Raw genomic sequence first — 25,057 nt, forward strand, 5'->3', positions numbered from 1 at the left:
GAGGGGGGACGTTGAAAGGAAGGCTGAGCAAGCCCCTCCAAGTGCAGCGTGGGGACCGGAGGAGCGGCAGCACGTGCCCGCTCGTGCCCGGCCCGGGGGTGGGGGGGTGGGGGTCCGTGGGGCCCTGGGTCAGCAGAAGGCGTGCGGAGCTCAGCGCCCGGCCTCGGCAACGAGGAGGGGCGCTGTGGGCGGGAGTCCGGGGGGGGGGGGGGCGGTGGCGAAGGTGGAGGACCCCCGGCCCTGAGATGTGCCGCTCCGCAAGGCCTCCCCGGCCCCGGGTTCCCTGCCCCCACCTCAGCTCTGGGCACTGACTGTTCCCCGGAAGCCTGCTACCTGCCTTCTCTCTGGGCCTCAGCACTCGCTTGGGGCTAATGCAGGAGCGTTACGTTAATTAGTTATTCATTTAATTTAACTTCACATTTGGTCTCAATTAAGCTTAAAGTGTTCTTCCTTATAGATGTTACAATAGCACTTGTAATTAAAAAGCAATAACTCTTTGCATTTCTCCTTGAGAGCCATTGGGAGGCTGGGGTGGTGTGCGGTTGCGGTGGGGGAGGGGGGAAGGGGGGAAAGAAGTAATGAAAAGAAAGGGAACCCTTGGCACTCTGAGGCTTTCAGCAAGACTGAAGTTCAGGGGAAGGAGCCTCAGCACATCATGGGCACCGGAGAGTGCTCCTGGAGATAAAGGGGCAGACCTCCTACATAAAGCCATGAGGTGGGGAGAGGACAGAAACCGGAGGGTGGAAGGAAGCAAGCCTTAGACCCGGAGGGTGGGGCCGTCGATTCTGTGGGGGGCAGAATAACACTCCCTCCCCCCAAAGATGCCCACATTCTAACTCCCAGGACCCGTGAATATGCTACCCGCAGATGTGATTAAGGACCATGAGATGGGGAGACTATCCTGGACGGTCAGTGTGAGCCCAGTGTAACCACAAGGCTCCTTATAAATCAAAGAGGGAGGCAAGAGTGTCGGTGGTCAAATTAGAAGATGGGGCTCTGAAGACAGAAGAAGGGTACACTGGCCCAGGGTTGTGGACAGTCTCTAGAAACTAGAAAAAGAAAGGAAATGCGATTCTCCCCTAGAGCCTCCAAAACCTTGCTAGGAGCCTTGTGAAACCTACTGCAGATTTCTCGCCTCCAAAACTGTAAGATAAGAAATCCATATTGTTCTAAACCAGTAAGTTGGTGGTACTTTGTTACTACAGCAATAGGAAGTTATAACCTGTTCCCCAGTGTCAACTTGAGGCAACATCAATTTGAAGACAGAAAAACCAAAGAAATCCCCAAAGATTAAAAAAAAAAAAAAAACATGGAGGGAATGGCTATGTAGCATTTAGGTTCAGGGTTAACGCTGCCTCTATGACCACCCCAAGTTCTCTGAGGACAGTGCCTGGCACAGCCTTTACAATACCCAACATGGTGTGATGAAAACCAGAAAAAGAAACTTTCTCATTCTGTTTGTGGTGGTGGGCCCTGATTTTGATCCCTACTGTTCTTTCTTAGGTCCCAGGAAACTGAGATGTGAGGGTTTGTGTTGGGGTGGGGCTGGGCACTGGAAACTTTTTTTTTGAGTAAACAGAGACCACCAATAATGATCTGTTAGAAACAGAGACCAAGAAACAAATACATTCTTGGTTTGTGACTTTGGTTCTTCCATTGGCACCTCCGAAAAACCAACCCAAGTATCAAACATTCCAGGTGGACAGCGCTTAAGAGAGAGACAGCTGGGTATGTCCTGGGAGACTCAGCCCATGGGCTCCTCCACTATCTCAGCCAGTGAGGAGCCAAAGTCCAACAGGCAAGGACCCACCAAAAGCACAGGGTGGATGAGTGCAGTTGTCTCTGAGGTCCCATGTGGCTTTTAACTGCTTTGTCTCAGACTCTTGCCCAATCCCGATTCTGGGTTTTCCACTATACTCAGCTGCTGCTTTTTGGTATTTCTATCAACTGGATTTGTGTTGCTTGACCTTGGTCCCTCGCTTTTCTTTCTTTTTATTTTATGGAGCAACACAATATAATATAAAGTACGTAAAAGCTTAGACTGGAGCCAAACCACCCGACTTCAAACACTGACTCCTATTTAACCCTGAGCTGAGTGACCTCAAGCAAATCACCTCGCCACTCTGTACCCCTCCCGCATCCATGAAATGGGGATATTCAGAGCACCCACTTCACAGGGTTGCTTATGAGGATTCCTTAATAGTCACAAAGCATTTAGAAAAATGCTTAGAACATGTTTGGTAAATATAATAAAAACTGTGACTTCAGCCTGTGAGGAATAGAATATTTCCAAGTATTGGGGTGGAAATAGAGATTAAAGATTGGACCCTATGAACTACAAAATCCCTTCCAACCCTGAGTTCCTGTGAGGACGATTCCCACATCTGGAAACTTGTTCCTATGTAACAACAGCCAAATACTTAAAAGGTTTAAGCCAAGAAGTTATGACAAAATACTGATTATTTGTACTCTAGATGCCAATCAGAAATTTGGTAATGAAAGTTTTACCTTTTTAAAGACATGGGTTAGGGAAAGGACGGGGACCAATAGCTACAAAATAGTATTAACCAACATAGAAATAAGGAGTTGTTTGCGAGCCAAAAATGATCTTTAAATTATCTGAGGAGTGAGATGTCAGGGATCCTGATGTCAGGTTTGAGCCCCACTATTAATGCAGGGAAACTTCTAAAATCCCTTCTGCTCTCTCTCTGCCTGTTTCTCTTCTATAAAATAATTGCAGCAGGTTTCTTTACACTTTGAAAAAAAATCAAAGTAAAATAAAAATGCTGCAACTGCAGCAGCAGTGAGATAGAGTTGATAGAAGAGTTGATGTCTTAGAGAGCAGAACGAGAAATGGATTGCCGTCTGTTAGGGTGAAATGAACGGCTGCACATGCAGTACAAAGCACGAACAAATGGTTATGCATTTCCTAGGACCTGAACGTTGGCACAATAATTTTGATGAATTTTTAGATTAAATAGCTGATACTGTGTATCAGTAAAGAATGTCAGCTTTACTTCCATTTTTATAAATGAGAAATTTAAGGAACTTGTCAAAAAATTACCTAGTTAAGTGTGTTTTGCGGGCTTGAGGGACTGTCTAAACTAGAACACGCAGCGCCACCTAGCGAACCGGACCAATGTCTACGTTGTGGAGTAGTGTGGTGTCCTGCTAATGTAGCTTTCATCAGGATACAATTTTTTTTTTTTTTAAAGATTTTATTTATTTATTCATGAGAGCCAGAGAGAGACTGAGAGAGAGAGAGAGAGAGAGAGGCGCAGAGGGAGAAGCAGGCTCCCAAGGAGCAGGGAGCCCGATGCGGGACTCGATCCCAGGACCCCGGGATCATGGCCTGAGCCGAAGGCAGACGCTTAACCATCCGAGCCACCCAGGCGCCCCTCGTCAGGATACAATTTTAAGAGGCTCTGAAATCACCTGTTTTTCATGTAGAACTCCTGGTTTACTCTCCCTCTCCACCTTGTAAACAGTGGGGCTCACCGCAGTCTCTCTGCTACAGGATCCCCTCTGGGTAAGGCACAATAAAGCACCACCTGCTCGAAGGACATTGACCAAAGAATAATGAATGGGACACTTAGATGACCTCTAAGCCCTCTCTCCAGGAAGGCGGTAAGCCCAAGGGGTGCCAATTCAGGAACTGTAGGCGTGCCCCATGTGGAGCTCTTAGTGAGATTCATGTTCTAGCCTTCTACTTCTTATCCCACCCCTGTGGGGGTTTTTTCGGGTTGGCCATGACTGCTTTGAGTATGAAGGCAAACAGTAATCTATCAGTCATTTCCCCACAGCTGGCAAAATACACTTTGTACAAAGTATATTTTTTGCCCTTACCACAGAAACCTGCCATTTATATTTGTGCAAAACACACACACACACACACGCATGTGTTAGAAAGCCATGGTGTTCTAGTTTCCACCCTTAACACATTTTTCTCCACGTAAGTAGTCACCCAAAACTTCATAGCTATTATCCATTGAGCTCATAGTTGGACACCTTTGTTGGGGAATAAAAAAGATGGATTCAAGTTCAGAACCTACAACTTTTCCCAGATTTGCTTTGTCAGCAAGTCTCTCAGGAGGTGACACATGGCAGCCTATGCTGATTAGGAGTCCAGGCTCCACTCGGGCTAGCTCAACGTCTCTGCACAGAGATTCACAGCAATCTGGAAGCTTCAGAGCAAGTGTCCCCAGAGAGGAGCACATAGCCTGACTGCCGCCTTGCCCCACTTCCCTCCGCGTGTCTGCATTCTTCTTTCTCCCCTCCAATCTGCTTGGAGGAGTGTTTCTTCTTTTCTCACCTGTGGGCCCGAGGCCAGATGACGAGACCGTTTCCTTTGAATTGTTCTGTGACAAAGCCTTATCTGCAAAGGTTTTCCAAACTGAGTAAGATAGAGACAGTTTAAGCGCAGAAATAAATACACCTGGCCCTCACCAGTCCATGACTCCCCCGGAGTCACCCATTCTCTCCTCTTTTAATTTAGAGCTTAGCCCCCACTGGGGTATCATCTCTACCCTGACAACAGGATCTGGGAGAGAAAGTGAAGGAGACATGGCCCTGACTTGCCCAAGCTCTCAATCAAAGCTCCACAAAGCTCAGTGGGTTTTCTTTCTAGTCTGAGACGGACCCCGGAGTCTGCTACACCTGGGTGTGCACACTGGCTGTTATGTGACGCCTGGGCAAGTCAGTTCATCTCTTTGAGCCTTACTTTTTTCTACTTTAAAACAGGATGATAATAAATATATTGCTGTAAAATTTAAAGACATTGATTTACAAGGGAACTAGTCTACTGCTGGCCTATAGCACACGCCCAAAGGTCTCTTTCCAACTTGTTTCCTTGTTCTTAATTTTAAGCCAGAAGATCCTTCTTCATTTAGTTCTAGGGAGTCAGGAGGAGACTTCTAAAGTGGAACCAGCCCAGAGCCCCTCCATTTAATAATAAATTTCGGTTGATGTGGGATCTCAGACAGGTATAAAGTTGTATCTAATCTTGGGAATGTATATTCCTCATCAGCTTTGGAGAAAGGGCTACAAAACTAAAAAGAAATGATCATAACCCAAAATGGACTCTACAATAATTAAATAAGGCACACGAAGGCTACCAAATTGCGAAAGAGAAAGAATCCAGAGATCTATAGCAGCAAGACAAAAACCAACACTTCCATGCCCTTCCAATTTCAAACAAATTTGAAATATAGAATATAGACTAGGAAAGCTGTGGCCGAGTCTGAAGTGAAAGTGAGTCCTTGGGTTGTTTATTGCTTTATTAGAGCAGAGGGAAGGGACACCCATTGCTTGTATAGATTCTGTGGCACCATATACACACTGGTCAACAACTAACACCTGGGTAAGTCTTCCAACTCATCACAGTAAAATAAACTTTTGAACTTGGAGTGCCTTTCCTTTCCTAATGATCCCACCCTTGCAACTAAGAATCTTGTGTATTATCGAAAGGATGAGATTCTTCCATCTCCTGGACAGCAGAATCCAAATTGCTCCTTTTCCCAAAATCCACTTACTGATGTCTTGATTGAAAATCTACTGGAAGCAGATCACTGTTACTATTTCCCTTTCAAAACAGATAGAAAACCTCAGGAACAAGTGCAAAGAAGACCGCAACATCCCTCTGAAGATGGTGAGAATCATCTCTGCAGGGCCACTTTTGCAACCCCATTTCCGGAAGCCAAGATTCAAGGGATTTTGTCCTAGTCATGAATGGATATTTCTCTGATCTTAAGGCATAAAGGCTGTCAAAACAAGGCTCTGAATAATAACTTTCTGCTCACCAGTGACATAAAAAGTGAAGGACAGAACAGGGTCTTGGTTTTCCCGAACAGTGCTCAGTAGGACCGCAGTGGTTTGGCATAGATTGGCTCTAGGATATGATGAATGAGAACCAAAAAGAGGCCTCCAAGGAAGACAGCAGTGAGGAAAGCCAGCAGGACATAGCGGCCAATGAAAAAGGAATCCACAATCTGTAGAGAGAAACATCAAAAATGAAATTATGATCACTTCAGCTTGTGCTCATCTGAAATCTTTGATGAGTGGGCCCAGAGTCTGTTTGTATTTATGATTTCCAGTAACACCCTGCTCTGAGTATCCTCTGTAAATGGCTAGGAAAGAACCTTTTCTTGACTCCCTGCGCCGGAAATACAAGATAAAGGAAAGATTAATGAAGTACGGGGGAAAAATGGCTCAATTTAGGAGGAGGTTCACAAACACTGTGAAGACCTTGGATGAGCTCTTTTATGTTCTGACATCAGTTATCTGAAAGACTTCATGAGAAGCTTGCTTGCTTAGTCTTAGAAAAGCTCATTTTTGTTGTTAACTTTTTTATTATGGAGAATTTTAAACACATATAGAAAGATAGTAATATAATAACCCCCATATATTCAAGATCAAGTCCCAAATCATCAACCCATTGCTGATTCAGGAGGGTTCCTTTTCAAAATGGAAAGGTGATTCTTTAAAACTTTCATCAGAAGAGTCCTGAACCCAAACATTCATAATCCAGCACTCCAAGGCTTAGGCTAAATGGCCATTTGCCTGAGACACTAAAATGTTGAAAGGATAGATAACGTGCCCCAAATCATCCAGCAGGCTGCCTGGCAACCAGTCATACTTGGAGCCCCAAAGCTGTTGGTCTTTGCTGACAAAACCTACACTTAAGAGTTGGCTCTACCCACCTGTCTACTGTCCACTTCCAGAGCTCTACTCTCCCCAGATCCAAATGGCGGTGCTTAAATCAGGGCAGGAAAAAGCAAATTAATCTAATGGACCTAATGGAGCAGGACCATGAATCAAGTGACAGGGTGACTTCACAGCTTCTCAAAGGGAAGGGAACCCAAAATACCCAAGAGGCAATTGTGGTAGACAGAATATGTCTACCCCAAATGTCCACATCCTAACCTCCAGAAATGGTGAATATGTTAGATTACATGGCAAAGGAGAAATAGGGTTGTAAATGGAATTGAAGTTGCTAATTGCCTGATCTTTACAATAGGGAGATTAGCCTGGATTATCCAATCCAGGTGAGCCCAGTGTAATCACAAGGGTCCTTAAACCTGGAAGAGGGAGGCAGAAGAGAAGGTCAAGGAAGACATGGACAGATGCAAGTAGAGTCATCGAGATGTTACCTCGCTGGCTCTGAAGATGGAGCACCGGGGCCACTAGCCAAGGGCGGCCTCTAGAAGCTGGGCGGACAAAGAAACAAATTCTTCTCCAGAACCTCCAGGAAGGAATACAGCCCTGCCAACCCCTGACTCTAGCCCAGGGAGACTGCATTTGGACTTCTAACTTACAGAACTGTAAGAAAATCCATCTGTGTTGTAAGGCACGAAGCCAGCGGTGATTTGTTATAGCAGCAACAGGAGGCTAATACTGTGGCATGACACAGAGGACCTGCCAAGTCCTCACACTGCTCTGATCGCTGAGATCCAAAGATACCAAGAAGAAAAGGGCTGCTCCAGAGATTACCCCAACAGCCAACTTACAACAAAGGTCAGTTTGATAAAACAGCTTTAACATAACTTTGACCTTGGCTCTAGTACCGAACAGGTCTCTCGCGGGCTACATGTTTGCTCGTTTGACACGTTTCACTTTTTAATTAGCCAATTAGCAGGCCTTTGGTGCAGAAGGCCCAGGTCATGTATTATTGATACAGTATTGAGCCAGGCTGCGGCAGGGGCCAGTTCTCAAAACCTGAAAATGAGAACACCAATTCTGTGGGCCATGCCGACGAACATATTTTGCTCAAACCTCCTTCTCTCCTGGGTCTGCAACTCATAGGAGAGAGGAGAGAGGGACTGAATTCAAAACAGTGTTTGCTCTGTGCTCTTCTCCCGATATTCACATCCAAAGCCATCCAGAAATACGGCCCTTCACCACTTGCTCCCTCTCCGATGGGGAAACGGAGGTGGGAGTCTATTCCTGGCCCCCACACTTGGTACTTGCACTGACAGAGTGGTTTTCAAATGCTGACAAAAATCCCTGACACGTATGGAAATAATTTCTTACATGTGTGTGGTATTATGTCCTGTGGACTTTTCAGAATGAATTTCCTCCCTTTTGCCATGATTAGTCCTAGACAGAGTTAGAAACGTGTGCCAGTTTTAGTTCGGAAGTTGTATAATTTTGTGTACTGTGGTCTAGTGTTGATGCTCACCCATGAACTCTGTGATGGCCCCCAGTATTCTGACTAGTCCCCAGCAATGAAGGTTTGCAGACAAACCTCAGCTGGAATCCTTGCTCTGACTCTTCCCATAAATGTATGACCCTGGGCAATTTACTTAACCTCTTACAGCCTCAGTGTCCTTGGAGATAATAATAGCACCTACTTTATACTGTTTAGGGTTGTCTTAGGTTTAAGTGAGATAAGGCAAACAAGGTGCTTAGCAAACAACCTCACACACAGTAATCCCTTAAAAAATGTTAAGACAGGTGCCTGGGTGGCTCAGTCAGTTCAGCGTCCGACTTGATTTCGGCTCAGGCTCATGGGATCGAGCTCTGCATCGGGCTCTGTGCTCAGTGCTCAGCTGGGGAGTCTGCTTAAGATTCTCTCTCTCTCTCCCTCTTCCTCTGCCCCTCCCCCTGTCCCCCTCTCCCCCTGCCCCCAAAATGTGAGCTAATGTCATCATTACCACTTTAAAAATGAAAATGGGAGGTTGAGAGGAAAGAAGCTGCTAGAAGGAGAGATGGGAGATAAGAAGCGCCCAAGTCAGGAATGAAGCAGACGGGTAAGGTCTCCAGGAGGACTCTGAGGGAGGTGGCAACAATCCCTCTAGAGAGGTGGGTGCTGTTCGATGGGGTTCCAGGAATGCAGGCCAGCCAACCCCCCAGACAGCTGTCACTACTGCATTCAGCTGTCTCAACAACCTCTGCTTTCCATAGAAATGCTCTTTCTCCACCTATCTTCTCTATGGAAAGTACTCTTTTCACTGCACACGTGGAGGAACCAAACCCATGGAGATGGACAAGCATGCCATTCAGCACACCCAAGGCACCGCATACGCTTTGGCTAGGATCTGAGTTTCTGCACCCAGACTACCGGGATGGGGACACTTGCATTTCAGGGCCAGGCCCTGTTCCTATTCTGAACTCATTTCCTCTTCTCCAGCCCCACAGTGTCAGGTGGCTTTTGGACACACCGCTCGTGCAGCTCGATGCCCAGGGGGGATGCCCTCAAATCAGGCAACTAACTGCCCCATGGTGTTACATGTGGGAATCAGAATGAGATTCTTGTCCTAGGTGAAAGGACAAGGGAATGTAAAGCTCCCTGTGAGCTTTCCCCACCCTCGTGTTAACTTTACGCTTCTAACACATTTCGGCCAGCCTGACATTGAGAGAACAGCTCCGGGCAGGATGGAGGTCTAGACCAAGGGAGACAAGAGTTATGATGCAGGAGGCAAAATAAAGCCAATAGTTTTACCTTCATTTCGACCTCTGGGGCTGGGACTTCACTGGCTCGAGGAAAGAGCAGCAGAACTGATGTGATGATCAGAGCACCGAGGAACATAAAAACGACAGAGAACCTGGGGTCAAAAGACAGAATGTTATGAGCACGGTTTACGGATTCCTCTCTCATCAGTTAGGTCTGGAGAGGCTCTTCCCTGGAGCCAATATTCTAAATTCCAGTCTCTTAACAAGGCCCAGAGCCCTGCTGCCCACACTGTCCAGGGAATTTAGAAATGCTCTCCCCTTCAGCCCAGAGCCCTTCTTCCTAGACAGGTCCCCAACTGGGTGCATTCCTGTTGATTCCTGGTAATCCCAAATGCCTAAGAATGGGAATGGGTACTTTTTATTTTGCCTCTGTGCATTCGTAATCATGAAAAATCAAATCAGCCCTTCCCTCTTCTTAACTTCTTTGCCTGTCTTTAGCTGGAAGACTCTGGCAAATCACATAGCTTGCTGCTTCATCCTGACACTGTCTGGCCAGAGCGCGCAACTCTGCGGCCTTCGGAGCGTCTGCAGTGTCCCCAGGCCCAGGTTAGAGCCTCAGGGACTAGACCAAGCATGTGCCCTAAGTCTGAATAATTCTGAAACACACACATACATGCCCAAGAAATTCAACAGGCAGCGAACACACATTTCCTTTTTGTCGCTTCTGTCCCCCCCTCCCCCCATCGCCTCCACAGTGAGAGCTGGAAAATACCACTTGCCTTCTCCTCTGCGTCAGAGCATAAATAACGCAGTCAGTGCTTATGATACCAGGTTAAAATGCAACTCATTCAAACTGCCAGTAATTACAAAAACGATCTTCTGGATTCTAAATGTTTAATGAGCATCAGCGGTTTCACTTCTAACTGCTTTTACCTTGGACTCCCAGCTGGAGAGGAGGCCTTACCTGGCTAGCCCGGAGGCTCTGGATAGCAGCACACACAGCAGCAGCACCAACACCCAGAGCAGGGCTAAGATGAACACGCCGGCCCCTACCCCGAGCACGGTGCCAGCCATCTGCGGGGGAGACGAAGCGTGAGCACTGCACCCCACTCAGCCCCGGGGCCCCCCGGGCACTATGCACCCTATGCCCCCTGTACCAGTTCTGCCTGTCTTCCTCCCGCTCCTGGCTTGTGTGAGGGCCTGCAGATAAAATGCAAATACAAATACAGAAAGTCTGAACTCAGTCTGATGAACTTCTGATGATTGGTGTGATAGGAGGATTAATTGGTACAGGTCTTTGGGGAAGTCCACTCCCTTCATAGGAATTAGAAAATTAAAACCCTGGAGCGCCTGGGTGGCTCAGTCAGTTTAGCATCTGCCTTTGGCTCAGGTCATGATCTCAGGGTCCTGGGATCCAGCCCCGCATCGGGCTCCCTGCTCAGCGGGAAGCCTGCTTCTCCCTCTCCCACTCCCCCTGCTTGTGCTCTCTCGCTAGCTCTCTGACAGATAAATGAATAAAATCTTGAATGAATGGAAGGAAGGGAGGAAGGAAGACAGGAAGGAGGGAAAGAAGGAAGGAAGAAACTTAAAACCCCAAGCCTTTGTTTTAGGTGAGGACAGAGAGGTTGCTTTCTGCTCTGTGTGGGTCACTTCAACTCTGCTATCAGAGTTCTAGTTTGGCTTTCCTGACCCACAGCAGCAGGCTGAACTCTCTCCTGACAGAAACGCTAATGGAGGGCTGTGAAGGCACCAGGATCCAAATGCTACGGAGCCCATGGGCACACTGAGGCTCTCAGGGTAAGTCTGTGGTGTGAGCTTTAACTCCCCGGACGATCACAAGACAGAAATGTCCCCCGCTATTGTTGAGTTTTTCTTCACGAAAGGAAGCAAACTCCTAAGTCCTTGCAGAAGATGAGGATGATGAAGAAGAAAGGAGCCATCACTCTATTTGAGCATTCACGGTGTGCTGAGTACCTTACAAACACGTTTCATCTAATCACGGCAACAGGCCTCTGAGGTAGGTCTTATTACAGCTGTGTCACAGAAGACGTAACTGAAGTGTAATGCGGAGGGCTATGTATTAACAAACCAGTGGCTTACGGTAGAACAGTATTCTCTCACAGTTCTGGAGGCCAGAAATCTGGAATCATGGTGCTAGCCAGGCCGAGCTTCCTCCAAAGGCTCTAGGAGAGAATGCTTCCAGGCTCTTCTGGTGTCTGGAGGGCCCGGCATTGCTTGGCTTGCAGCTGCATGGTTCCAATCTCTGCTTCCGTCTTCCCATGGCCTTCTCCTTTGTGTCTCTGTCTCTTCCTCCTCTGTCTCTTATGAGGACATTTGTAGTGGATTTAGGGTCCACCCAAAGAATCTGGTTTGATCTCTTCTCGAGATCCTTAATTATGTCTGCAAAGACCCTTCTTCCACGTAAGGTCATATTCACAGGTTCTAGGGATTAGGATGTGGGCACAGTCTTTTGGGGGGCCACCATTTGACCCACCCCACTGAGTCTGGAGCACCCCCCGATTTTCCCCTTCAGTATCAGAGACAAATCTTAAGCGAATAAACTCCTCCTCAGTCGACGGTTTTTTTTTTATCCTGATGGTTTAAATACCACAAAAATTACTATCTATGACAAGTTCTGTTATAAAGGCATTGGAAAGATTGGAAAGGAAGCCCTGGGCATAAACTGCCAAACAAACAAACATTTATTCGATCAAAAACTATTCTGTGCCACAGTCTGGGGATCACAAGGGTAAATAAGACGTATCTTCTGACAGAAGCTGCAGGCCCACTGGAGAACACTGTCACGTAAACAACTATCCACACCACACTCTGATAAGGAGACAAAGTACAAAGTGGGACAAAGTGGGAGCTGAGGTAGTGCAAAGGGAGAAGGGCTTCACCGAGGAGGTGACTTCCCGCAGGCCCAGATGGGAAAGGACCCGTGTGGCAAGATGACAGGCAGGGGGAGGGGTGGGCCAAGAGAGGAGTGGCAGCAGGTGGGCTGGGCTCTCACGTGCCTCTCTAACCTACCTGGGGCGCATCCCCCACCCCCATTTAGAGCACACGGTATCACCTCAGTAACTCTAAACTGCCAAGTGTTTCCCTACCTCTGGGTCCTTGTACTTGCTGTTTCCACTGCCTGGAATTAACCCACAGGCCCCAGCGAACCTTCCACTATTTGCAAGGTAGGCTTCTCCTCATCTGTCTGATCTCAGCTTTAAATATGACCTCCTCAGAAAGGTCTTCCCTGATGGCTCTGGCTAAAGTAACCCCAAGCAATTACTCTCCATCACTCCTTATTTCCTTCAGGGTACATGTCACAAACTACAGTTCACATTTTTACTTACTATTTACAGGTTTGCCTTCTGTGTCTCCAACCAGTATAGCAAACTCTACGAGGGCAGAGATTTTTATATCTTGCTTACCCCAGTATCGCCAGTTCTTAGCACAGACATTATAAGTAAGAAATATTCATTCGATGAATAAATGAAGCAGTGCTAACAAGTCCACAGAAATCAGGTGAAGGGCTGATAGGATCATATTTAGCTTTAGAAAGAGGACTATAACTTCTGGTCAATATGCTGGACAGACCTAACAAGGGAAGAACCTCATACCTCATACCTCTATGACAGTGAACACATAGAAATGCTTAGTAAAATCGAGCAAAAAGAATTCAATACACAGCGGGGCTCGGAAGCAATAAAGGAAAATACTTAAGTACCATAAATGAAAGCATAATTCAAAATCAGAGTGGTAAGCAGGAGCTGAGCCCAAAGGTCTAGAGGGGTACTGAAACCAGCTGCAGACCTTTGGAGTGGTCCCTCCTGGACAGATGAGGTCTCAGACCCATGATACAGAGAATCAGAACGGAGAACAAGGCATAAAGATAAGCCCAGAAAGGGCTCACCTGTCTTCGAAATAGGGACTAAAACATTTGCTGCTGCCTTTGTTGGAACGAAGTTGGCCAAGTACCTCAGGCCATGAGTGAAAAAAGACTAACCCAAGAGAAATCTGAATCCCAATCCGACACCACATGCAAGTGTGGGGTTCAAATCATACTACCAAAGTGGTATGGGAATCTCGAGAAGTAAGATTCACATAAAACCAGTCTAAAAGTGAGAAACTCGTAGGATCCCGGCAGAGACAACTGAAACCTCTCTGTAGGGATGCCACACAAGTCAGCATGCAAGGCTCTCACCAACTTGGGTATAAAATAAAAATGTTTCCAGACAAAGACTGAAATGGAGTTCCCCTGTCATTGCTGTACTTGAGCAAGAATGAAAATGAACCAAGAAAGAAGGCATGAGATGTAAGGAGGAATGGTAAGAAAAATACTGGGTAATATTAATAGTAAAGATTTCTGAAATGATGAGAAGGCCTAATTGTTTGGAGGAGTTAAAAACAAGGAAGAACAACAGCAACACATTTATGGATGTGTCTCTTCAGGCAAGGGAACCAAAAGCAAAAATAAACTATTAGGATTACACCAAAATAAAAAGCTTTTGAACAAAGGAAACTATCAATAAAACAAAAAGGCAACCTAGTGAATGGGAGAAGATATTTGCAAATGATATATCCCATAAGGGGTTAATATCCAAAATACATAAAGAACTTCTACAATTCAACACCAAAAAATAATCTAATGAAAAAATGGGTAGATGACCTGAATAAACATTTTTCCAAAGACATCCAGATGGCCAACAGACACATGAAAAGATGCTCAACATCACTCATCATCAGGGAAGTGCAAATCAAAACCACAATGAGATATTATAACACACTAGTCAGAATGGTTAGACAAGAAAAAAAAAAAACCAAGAAATAACAAGGGTTAGTGAGGATGTGGAGAAAAAGGAACCCTCATACACTACTGGTGGAACGTAAATTGGTACAACCACTTGGAAAACAGTATGGAGGTTCCTCCAAAAATTAAAAATAGAAATACCCTATGATTCAATAATTCCACTACTGGAAATTCACCCAAAGAAAATGGAAACACTAATTTGAGCAGCCCTATGTTTACTGCAGCATTATTTACACTAGCCAAGATATGGAAGCAACCTAAGTGTCCATGGATAGAAGAATGGATAAAGATCTGGCTGGCACACACACATACACACACAGTGGAATATTACTCAGCCGCCATAAAAAAGAATGAAATCTTGCCATTTGCAACAACATGGATGGACCTAGAGAGTATTATGCTAAGTGAATTAAGTCATTCAGAGAAAGACAAATACCATATGATTTCACCATATGTGCAATTTCAGAAACAAAACAAGTGAACAAATAAAAGGCCAGACTCTTAAATACAGAGAACAAACTGGTGTTTGCCCTAGAGGAAGGTATGAGGAGTACAGGTGAAACAGATGAAGGGGATTAAAAGGTACAAACTTCCAGTTATAAAATAAGTAAGTCACGGAGATTCAATATGTCGTATACCTGAAACTAATATAACACTGTATGTCAATTACACTTCAATAATAAAAAAATAAAAACAAAGAAGAGCTAAAGTATTTGTTAACAGTTACGTGGAAGATGAGAAAGAACAGTTCCATATTATGCAGCCATCAAAAGGAATGAGATCTTGCCATTTGCAATGACGTGGATGGAACTGGAGGGTGTTATGCTGAGTGAAATAAGTCAATCAGAGAAAGACATGTATCATATGACCTCACTGATATGAGGAATTCTTAATCTCAGGAACAAACTGAGGGTTGCTGGAGCGGTCGGGGGTGGGAGGGATGGGGTGGCTGGGTGATGGACATTGGGGAAGATATGTGCTACGGTGAGCGCTATGAATTGTGTAAGACTGTTGAATCACAGATCTGTACTTCTGAAACAAATAACGCAACATATTTTAAGAAAAAAGAAAAAGAAGAAGATAGCAGGAGAGGAAGAATGAAGGGGAGTAAGTCAGAGGGGGAGACGAACCAGGAGAGATGATGGACTCTGAAAAGCAAACTGAGGTTTCTGGAGGGGAGGAGGGTGGGGGGATGGGTTAGCCTGGTGATGGGTATTGAGGAGGGCACATTCTGCATGGAGCACTGGGTGTTATGAACAAACAATGAATCATGGAACAGTACACCAAAACAAATTATGTAATATATGGTGATTAACATAACAATAAAAAATTTAAAAAAAACTAAAAAAAAAAAAGAAAGAACAGTTCCAAGTGAAATCATTGGTTATTATTTTGCACTGGAGGAGATGAAAGTTAATGATTACCTGTAGGCTTTGTTAAGCTAAATCTGCATGTTAAAAACACATAGGCAAAAAAAAAAAAAAAAACCACACACACACATAGGTAAACACCAAATAAAAGAAATAGGGTAAGTAACCTTCACACTAATAGAGTGAAAAAGATAAAGAAAGAAGGCAGAAGGCAGGAGGGGAAAGAAAGAAAAAGCAAGGAAAACAGAAAATACAAAATAAGATTGTAAAATAAACCCAAATATAACAGTAATCATAGTAAACACACACAGATTATGCTTCAAGATCCCTTGTACAACAATGTGAATATCCTTAAGAATACTTAACCAAACACTTAAACATGGTTAAGATGGTAAATTTTAGGTGTGTGTGTGGGTTTTTTTTTTTTTACCACAATTAAAAAAAAACCTAAACCAGTCGTTAAGCGTCTGCCTTCGGCTTGGGTCATGGTCCCAGGGTCCTGGGATCGAGCCCCGCATCAGGCTCCCTGCTCCGCAGGAAGCCTGCTTCTCCCTCTCCCACTCCCCCTGCTTGTGTTCCCTCTTTCTCTGTGTCTCTGTCAAATAAATAAATAAAATCTTTAAAAAAAAAAAAACAAAAAAAAACACCTAAACCAAACAAAATAAAATCTGGTGAAGCAATATTAGTATCAAACAAAATAGAATGGAAAGCTTTGAAAAGTATTAAGAGTTATATTCACAAAAAGAAAAACTTAACAAAAAAATACAACTCAGGACAAAAATGAACCTAAGACAAACCTTTAAAATATACAAGTCAAAAGGAATCACTGCAATAAATGGACAAACCCACAAATTTAGTGGAGATTTTAATATACCTCTCTCAGAATCTTAAAGTGGGTATATGAATGGCCAATAAGTATGTGAAAGGAGCTCAACTTCATTAGTCATCAGGAAATTGCAAATGAAAACCACACTGCAGTACCTCTAGATACCCACCAGAATGGCCATGAAGGTACAAATTTCCAGTTATAAAATAAATAAGTCACAGAGATTCAACATGTTGTACCCCTGAAACTGTATGTCAATTATACTTCAACAATAAAAAAACAAAAATAAGGAAGAGCTAAAATATTTGTCAACAGTTACATGGAAGATGAGAAAGGACAGTTCAAAATTAAATTCTTGGTTATTATTTTGCTCTGGAAGAGGCAACACCACCAAGTGTTGACAAAGGTATGGAGTATTGGAATCCTGATTCAGAGAAACCAAATGTCAAACACCTTTAATGAGGCAACTGGGGAAATCTGTGAACAGGATCTGGATATTTGATGGTATTAGGGAATTATTTATTTTTTTTAAAAATGTGATGATATTGGGGTGTCTGCATGGCTCAGTGGGTTAAGTGGCTGACTCTTGGTTTCGGCTCAGGTCATGATCTCAGGGTTGTGAGATTAAGCCCCAGGTCGGGCTCTACACTGAGCGCAGAGTCTGCCTGTCCCTCTTGCTGTTCCCTCCCTCTGCTCCTCCCCTCACTCATGTTCATGCATATGCTCTCTCTCTCCCAAATGAATAAAATCTTTAAAAAAAAATGTGATGATCCTGTGGTTACATTGCTAAAAGATTACAATATACATAATAGACATACATAGACATATCACAGATAACAGGAAATTATGTCTGGGAACTTCATGATTATCCAGGGCAAGGAGGTGAAGGGGCTAATATGAAACAGAACTGGTCATGAGGTACCTGTTGAAGCTGGATCATGAGTACATGAGTGTTTGCTATACTATTTTTTATACTTTTCAATGTATTTCAAACCTTCATAGTAGAAAGATGTGTATATTTGTGTGTATAAGTAGGAATAAATCCAAAGAAAGGTGTGTACGATTTTTACAGCAAAAATTGTTAAACTTTATTCAAAGGTATTTAAAAAAATATTTTATCTATCTATCTATCTATCTATCTATCTATCTATCTATCTATCTTAGATAGATATCTATCTATCTAAGAACTTGTGATGGGAGGTGGGGAGAGGAACAAAGAGACTCTGTGCTGAGTGAGGAGCTCAAGACAGGGCTTGATCTCATGACCCTGAGATCATGACCTGAGCCAAAATCAAGAGTCGGAAGCTCAACCGACTGAGCCACCCAGGCACCCCCAAAGGTATTTTTTTTTAAAGGCCTGAATAGAACAACAAAACAGACCCTAGGAGAGAAATAACCGACATTCCTGGACAGGATGGTTCAGTATTAAAAGATCTCAGTATCAATTCAATGCAATTCTAACCAAAATCTCAAATTTTTGTGGAGCTCACGGAACTTGAAAACGTATCCTAAATTCATATGTAAGAGCAAAAACCCAAGAATAGCGAAAACAATTTTGAGAACTAGGATGGAGACTTGCCTTTCTTGTTACCAACTGCCGCAAGAAACATTATAAAACCAAGGTAATTAAAACAGTGTGATATGGCATAAAGACACATGGATCAGTGGAATAAAACAGAGAGCCCAGAAACAGATCCCTGCATTTATAAGAACTTGGTACAGGACAGAGTTGGTTCTGATTCAGCAGGTAAAGGATTTCATCGATGGTGTTGGGACAAATGATTATCCAAGCAGAAAACGGTAATACTCGACCTCTACTTTATGTTATATACAAGCCAATTTTAAATGGAAAGTAATTCATCATAAAACAGCATATGTTTAAATATACAAATGTTCAGGCTGACTACACTAGAATACATAATGAAGTACAGCAGTCAGATGCTTGCACCTAAACTTAGAATCACCATGAGCGCAAAAGCTACAAATGTGGGCTCATGCAGGTGTGCTGTATGGCAACTCAAATACCACGAGCTGGGCTGCCTTCAGCTATGTGATTTTCTCAAGTGATGAACAACTCTTGTTAAAGTTCCAAAACACAAGTAAGTATAATTCCCCTTGATTTACATTTGAGTTGCATTCCTGGAAATTTTACTATGTCAAACTGTGCCAAAAAAGACATGTTTATACGAAAAATGGAGTTAGGTTCTAGGCTGAGATTAGAAATGAGTATCCTGTGGGACACTCGAAAATGGTACAGGATGCAGGACAACTCTTCACTGCAGAACATCTAGCATCCCCAGCCCTGCTCTGTAAACCCCGGTAGTGCCTCCAAATCACAATAATAACCAAATGTGCTCTCACAAATTCCAAAATGACCAACAGGGCAGTACCATTCCCTTGGAGAACCAATGCTCTAGAAAAACTCTTGCATAAAGAGACATGTACAAGGATGTTCATTGCAGTTTTTTTTCAAAATAGCAGAGCATCTGAAAAAACCTAATAAGGGAATGGAAACAATATTATATACTCATAATGAACACTTAGAATGAACCTGGCTATCTGTATTGATATGAATGTTATCTCGAAAACAATGTTGAGTGATAAAAGCAAATTACCAAATGAAGCCCACAGTATGATACTACTATTTTCAAAATTTAAAAAGTAATAAAAGTAAGCAACTGTGCCACTCAGTGGTGCAAAGTAAGCATTTGGTTCTTGGTTTCAGCTCAGGTCATGATCTCAGGGTCATGAGACAGAGCTCTGCGTAGGGCTCTCGCTCAGCGTGGAGTCTGCTTAAGCTGCTCTCTCCCTCTTCCTCTGCCCCCCTCCCCGTCTTGCAATCTCTCACACATGCTCTCTAATTTAAAAAAAAGTAATATACTGTTTATGAAGTACATATATACTGTACAAATATAAATACATGGGCATGAATGATGCACAATTTCAAAAGAGTGTTTGCCTCTAGGGAGGGAAGAAGGAAGGCAAATGGGGCCAGAAAAGAGAACAAAAGGGATCACAATTTAATATGATGTTTTATTTACTTAAAAGAAAAAACTTAAGCAGATGTGCCAAAATGTTAATGTTTGTTAATCTAGTTAGTAGGGCATAGGTATCTGTTATACTACCCAGTGTAATATTCTCTATTTATGAAATTCTTGAGAGAATTCTTAATTTTTAAAGAGGTAGCTGGTGGCTCAGTGCCTATGAATCGAGATCAGAGACCAGATTAGTGACCAGTAGGGAACTCTCTGGATAAGGGATGATGACGGTCTGGACTCCTGTCTTAGCTGTGGAAATGGAAAGGAGGGAAAAGGTGTTAGAGATGACTCAAGTTTCCTGCTTGGTTGACTGAGCTGATAGTATACCCTAACAAGACAACTAGTTAAGTTTAATTGCTGTTTTGGGTAAATTATAAAAATAACCTGTAAAACTTGGACCAACTCTAATGCCTAGAATACAGGGCAAGTGGTGGTCGAAGTTGGTACCGTTAGAAACATGGCCTTTCAATCCCCTATGGAATATTAAAAGGTTCATCAGACACTGGGAGTCCGTATATGGCATGGCTTTAAAATAATGAGATAAATACCCCAAGCTCTTATAAGAAAACGGTTCATCACTTTATAACCAAACTGTGTACATCTTCTGGTTAAGCATGGAAAGGAAAGTCTGGATATAGTATAGAGTGCTGCTGTGGAAAAGATGTGAACATCTGGTCATTTTGTCTTGTTAATTCTGTGTGGGAATAATACTTGTGATTATTTCCCATACTGTAATAGCAAATTATTGAGTAAATATGATTAAAGTGGGGTTTTGCATTCATGTCCAGCACTTTTTCAAACCTTCTTTGAGAACAGATGGTTTAGCCAACCTGGTTTCCTGAGTAAGTCCATTTACTTAACTCTCTGGCATTTAAAGCAGGTAGACTAGAGTCAGAATAAAATAATGTCTCAAGGGGCGCCTGGGTGGCTCAGTCGTTAAGCGTCTGCCTTCGACTCAGGTCATGATCCCAGGGTCCTGGGATCGAGCCCTGCATCGGGCTCCCCGCTCAGCGGGAAGCCTGCTTCTCCCTCTCCCACTCCCCCTGCTTGTGTTCCCTCTCTGCTGTGTCTCTCTCTGTCAAATAAAATCTTAAAAAAAATAAATAATAATGTCTCAATTTGAACACCCTGTTTAGTAGCTGACAACCAGAGCAACTCCAGGGCCAATCTTCCCCCTCTGTGTGCCTGCTGTGAGGTCTTTCTTTGGAAAAGAGATTGTCCAAAACTTTTAGAGGTCTGTATAGTGAGTGCACTGCTCATTCATTTACTGTTGGTTCTACACACCCTTTCTCACAGCTCTCAGAGAAAACTGATAGGCATACATTAAGGTGCCTGACCCCTGCACATACAGCCTAATAGATTAGAAATATACTGCTCTCCATGGCTGTCGATCATGTGTGAGAATACTAATGGCCATTACAGGATGACTTACAGTCCAGTACAAATGTGGATTCCACGGAGGGTAAGTTGGCCCTAGGGCTCCTGCTGGTGGGAGCTAGATATCTCACCCATTCCTACATTTTCAGAGTCAAGGCCTTGAAGGCAGCCGAAAACAGCGATTACAGGAATGAATGGCCCTTCTTCAGGATTCCTTTCCACTTTCCTTTATAACCGTTCCAAACCTTCAAATATAATGGGGGGGGGGGCGGGGGTCACACATTTATTTTTCTACAGTAAACATTTCACTACGGTTTGAATTTTAATGTATCAGGATAATGCTTCTACCTCTGTAATTAAGTAAAATGCAACACTGGGAAAAATAAATCGCGAAGCTACCTAAATGCCATCGATGTGGCATTATCTCTTCTCACTGAGAGAAAAGGGGGTATCCGTGGATCCAGACACGTCCTTCCACCCTTTTTCCTGGGCGGTGTGTGGACCGTCTGTAAGCTATCTCGCCAGGGACTCTCCGGACAGCAGCACGCCGCGCTGTAGTCAACACCCCAGGAACTAGGGCTCTAGCGTCTCTCCCAAGGCCTGCGGCTCGTTCAAACTGACCGCAGGAAAACGTCGCCCCCAGGTCTCATCTTCAGACGACTGTTCGTCGGGCGACCTCCCAGTAATTGGAAAGATTAAGGTCTCGGTCATAAGGTATCTGAACCAGACACATTTCCCTTTCTTAGGAGCACGACAAAGAAAGCATCCCTCTTCCTCAGCCCCAATTAAGTATTTATTGGCCTCCGGGCCTTGGGTCCAGATCGGCGGTAAGGGTGATGTGAGAGTCCGCGCACAGCCATCCGCCCACGCGGTCTTCCAGCCTCAGCCCCAGCCTTGGCCATTCTCCCTTCGCAGCCGCCCCCCTCTTTCCTCGCCTACCCCCCACCTGGCTCTCCCTCTCCCAGGTCCCCTACTCACATCTCACAGTCCGGCCAGTTCCACCCCACAGAGGCTTCGGTCTACTTACGACGAATCACAAGTGGGCTTTCATCCAGGCGACTCCATATTCGCTAATCAGCGCCGCTCTTTCAACGCCCAGCTTCCTTCTCATTTGCTTACGTCCGCAGCGCCTCCAGGCAACGCTAAGCGTGGTGGGTGGGCACGTCGCACTTCGTTACGCCCTCCGATTGGTCGGTGCTATTGGTCCCGAGACCGGCCTCAAGTTCGATTGGATCGAGGCAGTCCGGGCTCCGCCTCCCGTCCCACCTCGTTGTCAATCACACCATCTCTTAGGTTACCCGCAGAACCAATGGTCAGTCTAGCGTGGGGGCGGGTTGTTAGGCGGGAGAGAGCTGCTCTCCCGGCCTCCCTCGCTGTTACTATGGAGACTGTACAGCCGGGGTGTGAAGCGGAGGAGGGCATCCCCTTACCCTCGTCTCGAAGTCCGGAGATTTGTACAGCAGTCTAAACGTTAATATCTGTTTCGGAGTCTGATAGGCGTCTCAGTCCCCGACCCACTGGTTTGGGTGGGCAGCGGGACTCCGGGGGCAAGTCAGATTAGGCCTCGGAGAGGTGGGGTCAGGCCCTGTCATTAAGGGTCCCTAAAACCTCCCACCTCCGGACGGAACCGAGTCCGTAGCACAAGTTGTATGTACCAGCATCATATTTTCATTTATCCTTGCCTCGCCGTACTTTATTTGGAGTTGTTCTTGTGTTAGCCTTAGGAAGTAGACTATGGCAAGGATCATTCTTCTCATGGGACAGACTGAGGAAACGAGGCCAGGGTCAATCAAGTAAATCGGTAGCCACACCTCCAGGCAGCTGGAACTGGCCCATGCTTTAGCAGACTGCTCTTATCTAAGTGCAAACTAAAACTCGCCGTGATTTTGTTCCAAAGCTATGTATGGCCCGTTAGACCAAAACATCCATCCATAAATCAGGCCAACCAGTGGAAACAGGACAGAGGACTCATGCTCCACGGCTGAATCAGAAAGGGAAAACAGACAACACTCAAACAAACAATACCAAATTTGAGAACTGCAGTACTTGAATCTTTGACCTTAGACGTCATTCTGAAACATCATGACGCAAACTATTCAGTCCTGCAACATTGAAGCTCTGATGTAAGGAATTCAGCTCCTGCACCATAGCTTTATGAGTAAAATGGAAGAAGATGGTTGAATTCCATTGAATGTAAGTCTCAAATTTACTTTCAGGGTTTCATTTGTAGTCATATGTCCTAACCAACTATTTCTTAGGTGTTTAACAACTGAACCACTTGGCCCAATGCGCAGCTCTGAGGTTAAGAAAGCCATTATTTTGATTAATTGATTTCATTGGAATTGAGTGTTAACTGTAGCTAAGCACTGGTAGGGACTATGAGGATACAAAAAATACCATGTGATTCCTGCCCTCCTTAATAAGCTGTGGTTTGTTACTGCCAACAGCATATGAAACAATTAGGAAACACTTTAAGGCAAGATATAACATGAGCCAAACTTAATTGCCCCCCATAATAATAATAATACTTCATATTTGCAGAGCATTTTGTAGGTTTAAGAGCACTTCTTCACTCATATTCTTTGGGGAAATAGTGTTTTGGCTGGAGTTAATTGGGGGTCTTCGTGGTATAGCTAGCATGAATGCTGGGCCCTGGAATATGGGTAGGAATGGAAAAGGTGGAACAGAGATGGAAGGGAATCCGGGGAAAGAAAATAGTTTGAACTAAGAGATTGAGACAAGAATGAGCACTGAGTATCTGGGGAATAATGTGGAGACTGGTCTAAGCCAGAGTGGAGACAAATAATGGAAAATAACACTGTTTAGACCAACTGGTCAGGAGTTCTTAATGTTTGGGGGAGAAAGTATTCCAAAGTTTGAGATTGGAAAAGTTAACCTTCTTATACTTCAAATGATCAAGCTGACTTTAGTTAAATTATAAATTAAGAATAAGGCATAACTGAGAAGGCACTTCAGACCTCTTACATCTTCCTGAATGGATGTAACATTTTAGGTTTCCTCTCACATCAAGGGACCCTCCCCGCTAGCCCCACCTCTATCTCATCCCTTAACTGGGACGAGGTATTAGTTTTCTGATTAAATAATGATATTCTACCCTCTCATTGAAATTGAGAGAAGTGCTGTCACCACAGCACTCCATCTTTTGCCATCTCTTAATCAAAGTTCACTCTAGAGAAGATTGATTACTTGACTATCCAATCTTTCTCCTTTTAAAAATTGTCTCCTCTGTCAAGTGTTATACAGTGCCTCTCCACGTTGCTCCAAATCTCAGCTGTATACGTACACAGCTAATATTGTACTTGTAGAATGTACTTAGGCGCCATATATGTATGCATATCATTTGTTTAATTACAATTTTCTTTTCTCCTAAACAAACCAAAAAGTTCAAGCAATAACAGTACAAACCAGTGCCCAATTGCCTCTTTCTTTAATGTGTAAAATCATTTGTTATGCTGTCTGATAGAGGTAGGGAAGCAAAAAGACTATGGCAAGGAGTAAGGAGTGATTTCAGGAGAAGGCATAAAATTTTCATGTTTATTTTATAGTCAGAACTTTCTCTGCCAGGGAGTCCTAAATTCTTTTATATAAATTTTCTCTTGTGTGATTATTTGAGCATTTCTGTAGGTCTGAAAATGTACCCGACACCTAAGTGATTGTTGGTTATTAACTGAGACTCAAAAGCTACCATTGTTCTATTCTGCTAATTGGGAAACTGGGTAAACAAAAATTTCTCCCAGTACAATTGTCACTTGTTGAACCCAAGTTACTGGCTTTCTAAGATCATCCAGAATTACCACCATGATGTTCCAGGTCATAATATTTACCTGATGCTGTAGACCAGGGGTCAGCAAACTACAGTCTGGGGGCCTCATCTGGCCTGCCATCTATTTTTTGTATGACCGGCAAGCTAAGAATGAATTTTACATTTTTAAATGGTTGGGGAAAAAACAAAAGAAATCTGTGAAAACTATAGGAAACTCAAGTCTCAGTATAAGTAAAGTTTTGCTGGAACACAGGTGTGCAAGCAGTTTGTCTATGGCTGCTTTCACTTTACAACATCAGAGCTGAGTAGTTAATACAGAGACTATATGGCCCCTAAGCCTGAAATATTTACTGCTGGGCCATTAAGAAAAAGTTTTGAGCCTTACTATCTTAGAAGTCTCTAATGATGGGCACCTGGATGGCTCAGTCAGCTAAGCATCTGCCTTCGGCTCAGGTCATGATCCCAGGG

At 44.0% G+C, this 25,057-nt stretch overlaps 2 protein-coding genes across 8 annotated transcripts in view; one reads left to right on the top strand and one right to left on the bottom strand.

Annotated features, from left to right (window-relative positions):
• Positions 1–3,281: 3,281 nt before the first annotated feature.
• On the bottom strand, positions 3,282–21,942 carry TMEM218 (transmembrane protein 218). 4 transcript variants are annotated; one of them, XR_003517689.2, is made up of 6 exons: positions 21,784–21,915; positions 10,355–10,464; positions 9,440–9,542; positions 5,799–5,987; positions 4,313–4,393; positions 3,282–3,551 (listed from the first exon to the last, which is right to left on the bottom strand). XR_003517689.2 is itself a non-coding variant. In XM_027581591.1 (4 exons), exons 2-4 carry the CDS (start codon positions 10,462–10,464, stop codon positions 5,853–5,855), a joined length of 348 nt encoding a protein of 115 aa, XP_027437392.1. In that variant the 5' UTR covers positions 21,833–21,942; the 3' UTR covers positions 4,410–5,852. The 4 variants fall into 4 exon arrangements, 2 of the variants coding, with proteins under 2 accessions (XP_027437392.1, XP_027437390.1); XR_003517688.2 differs by having other exon boundaries at positions 3,282–4,393; XM_027581591.1 differs by lacking the exons at positions 3,282–3,551; positions 4,313–4,393 and having other exon boundaries at positions 4,410–5,987; positions 21,833–21,942.
• A 252-nt stretch (positions 21,943–22,194) lies between these two features.
• PKNOX2 (PBX/knotted 1 homeobox 2) overlaps positions 22,195–25,057 on the top strand; it is a 304,609-nt gene continuing 301,746 nt past the window's right edge. For all 4 annotated transcript variants that reach the window (XM_027581284.2, XM_027581295.2, XM_027581285.2 and 1 more), the window contains exon 1: positions 22,195–22,998. The gene's annotated coding sequence lies outside the window, so the exon portion shown is untranslated. The remainder of the gene's footprint in view (positions 22,999–25,057) is intronic.

Source organism: Zalophus californianus, chromosome 11 (genome assembly GCF_009762305.2).
Source record: "Zalophus californianus isolate mZalCal1 chromosome 11, mZalCal1.pri.v2, whole genome shotgun sequence".
Lineage (NCBI taxonomy): Eukaryota > Metazoa > Chordata > Mammalia > Carnivora > Otariidae > Zalophus > Zalophus californianus.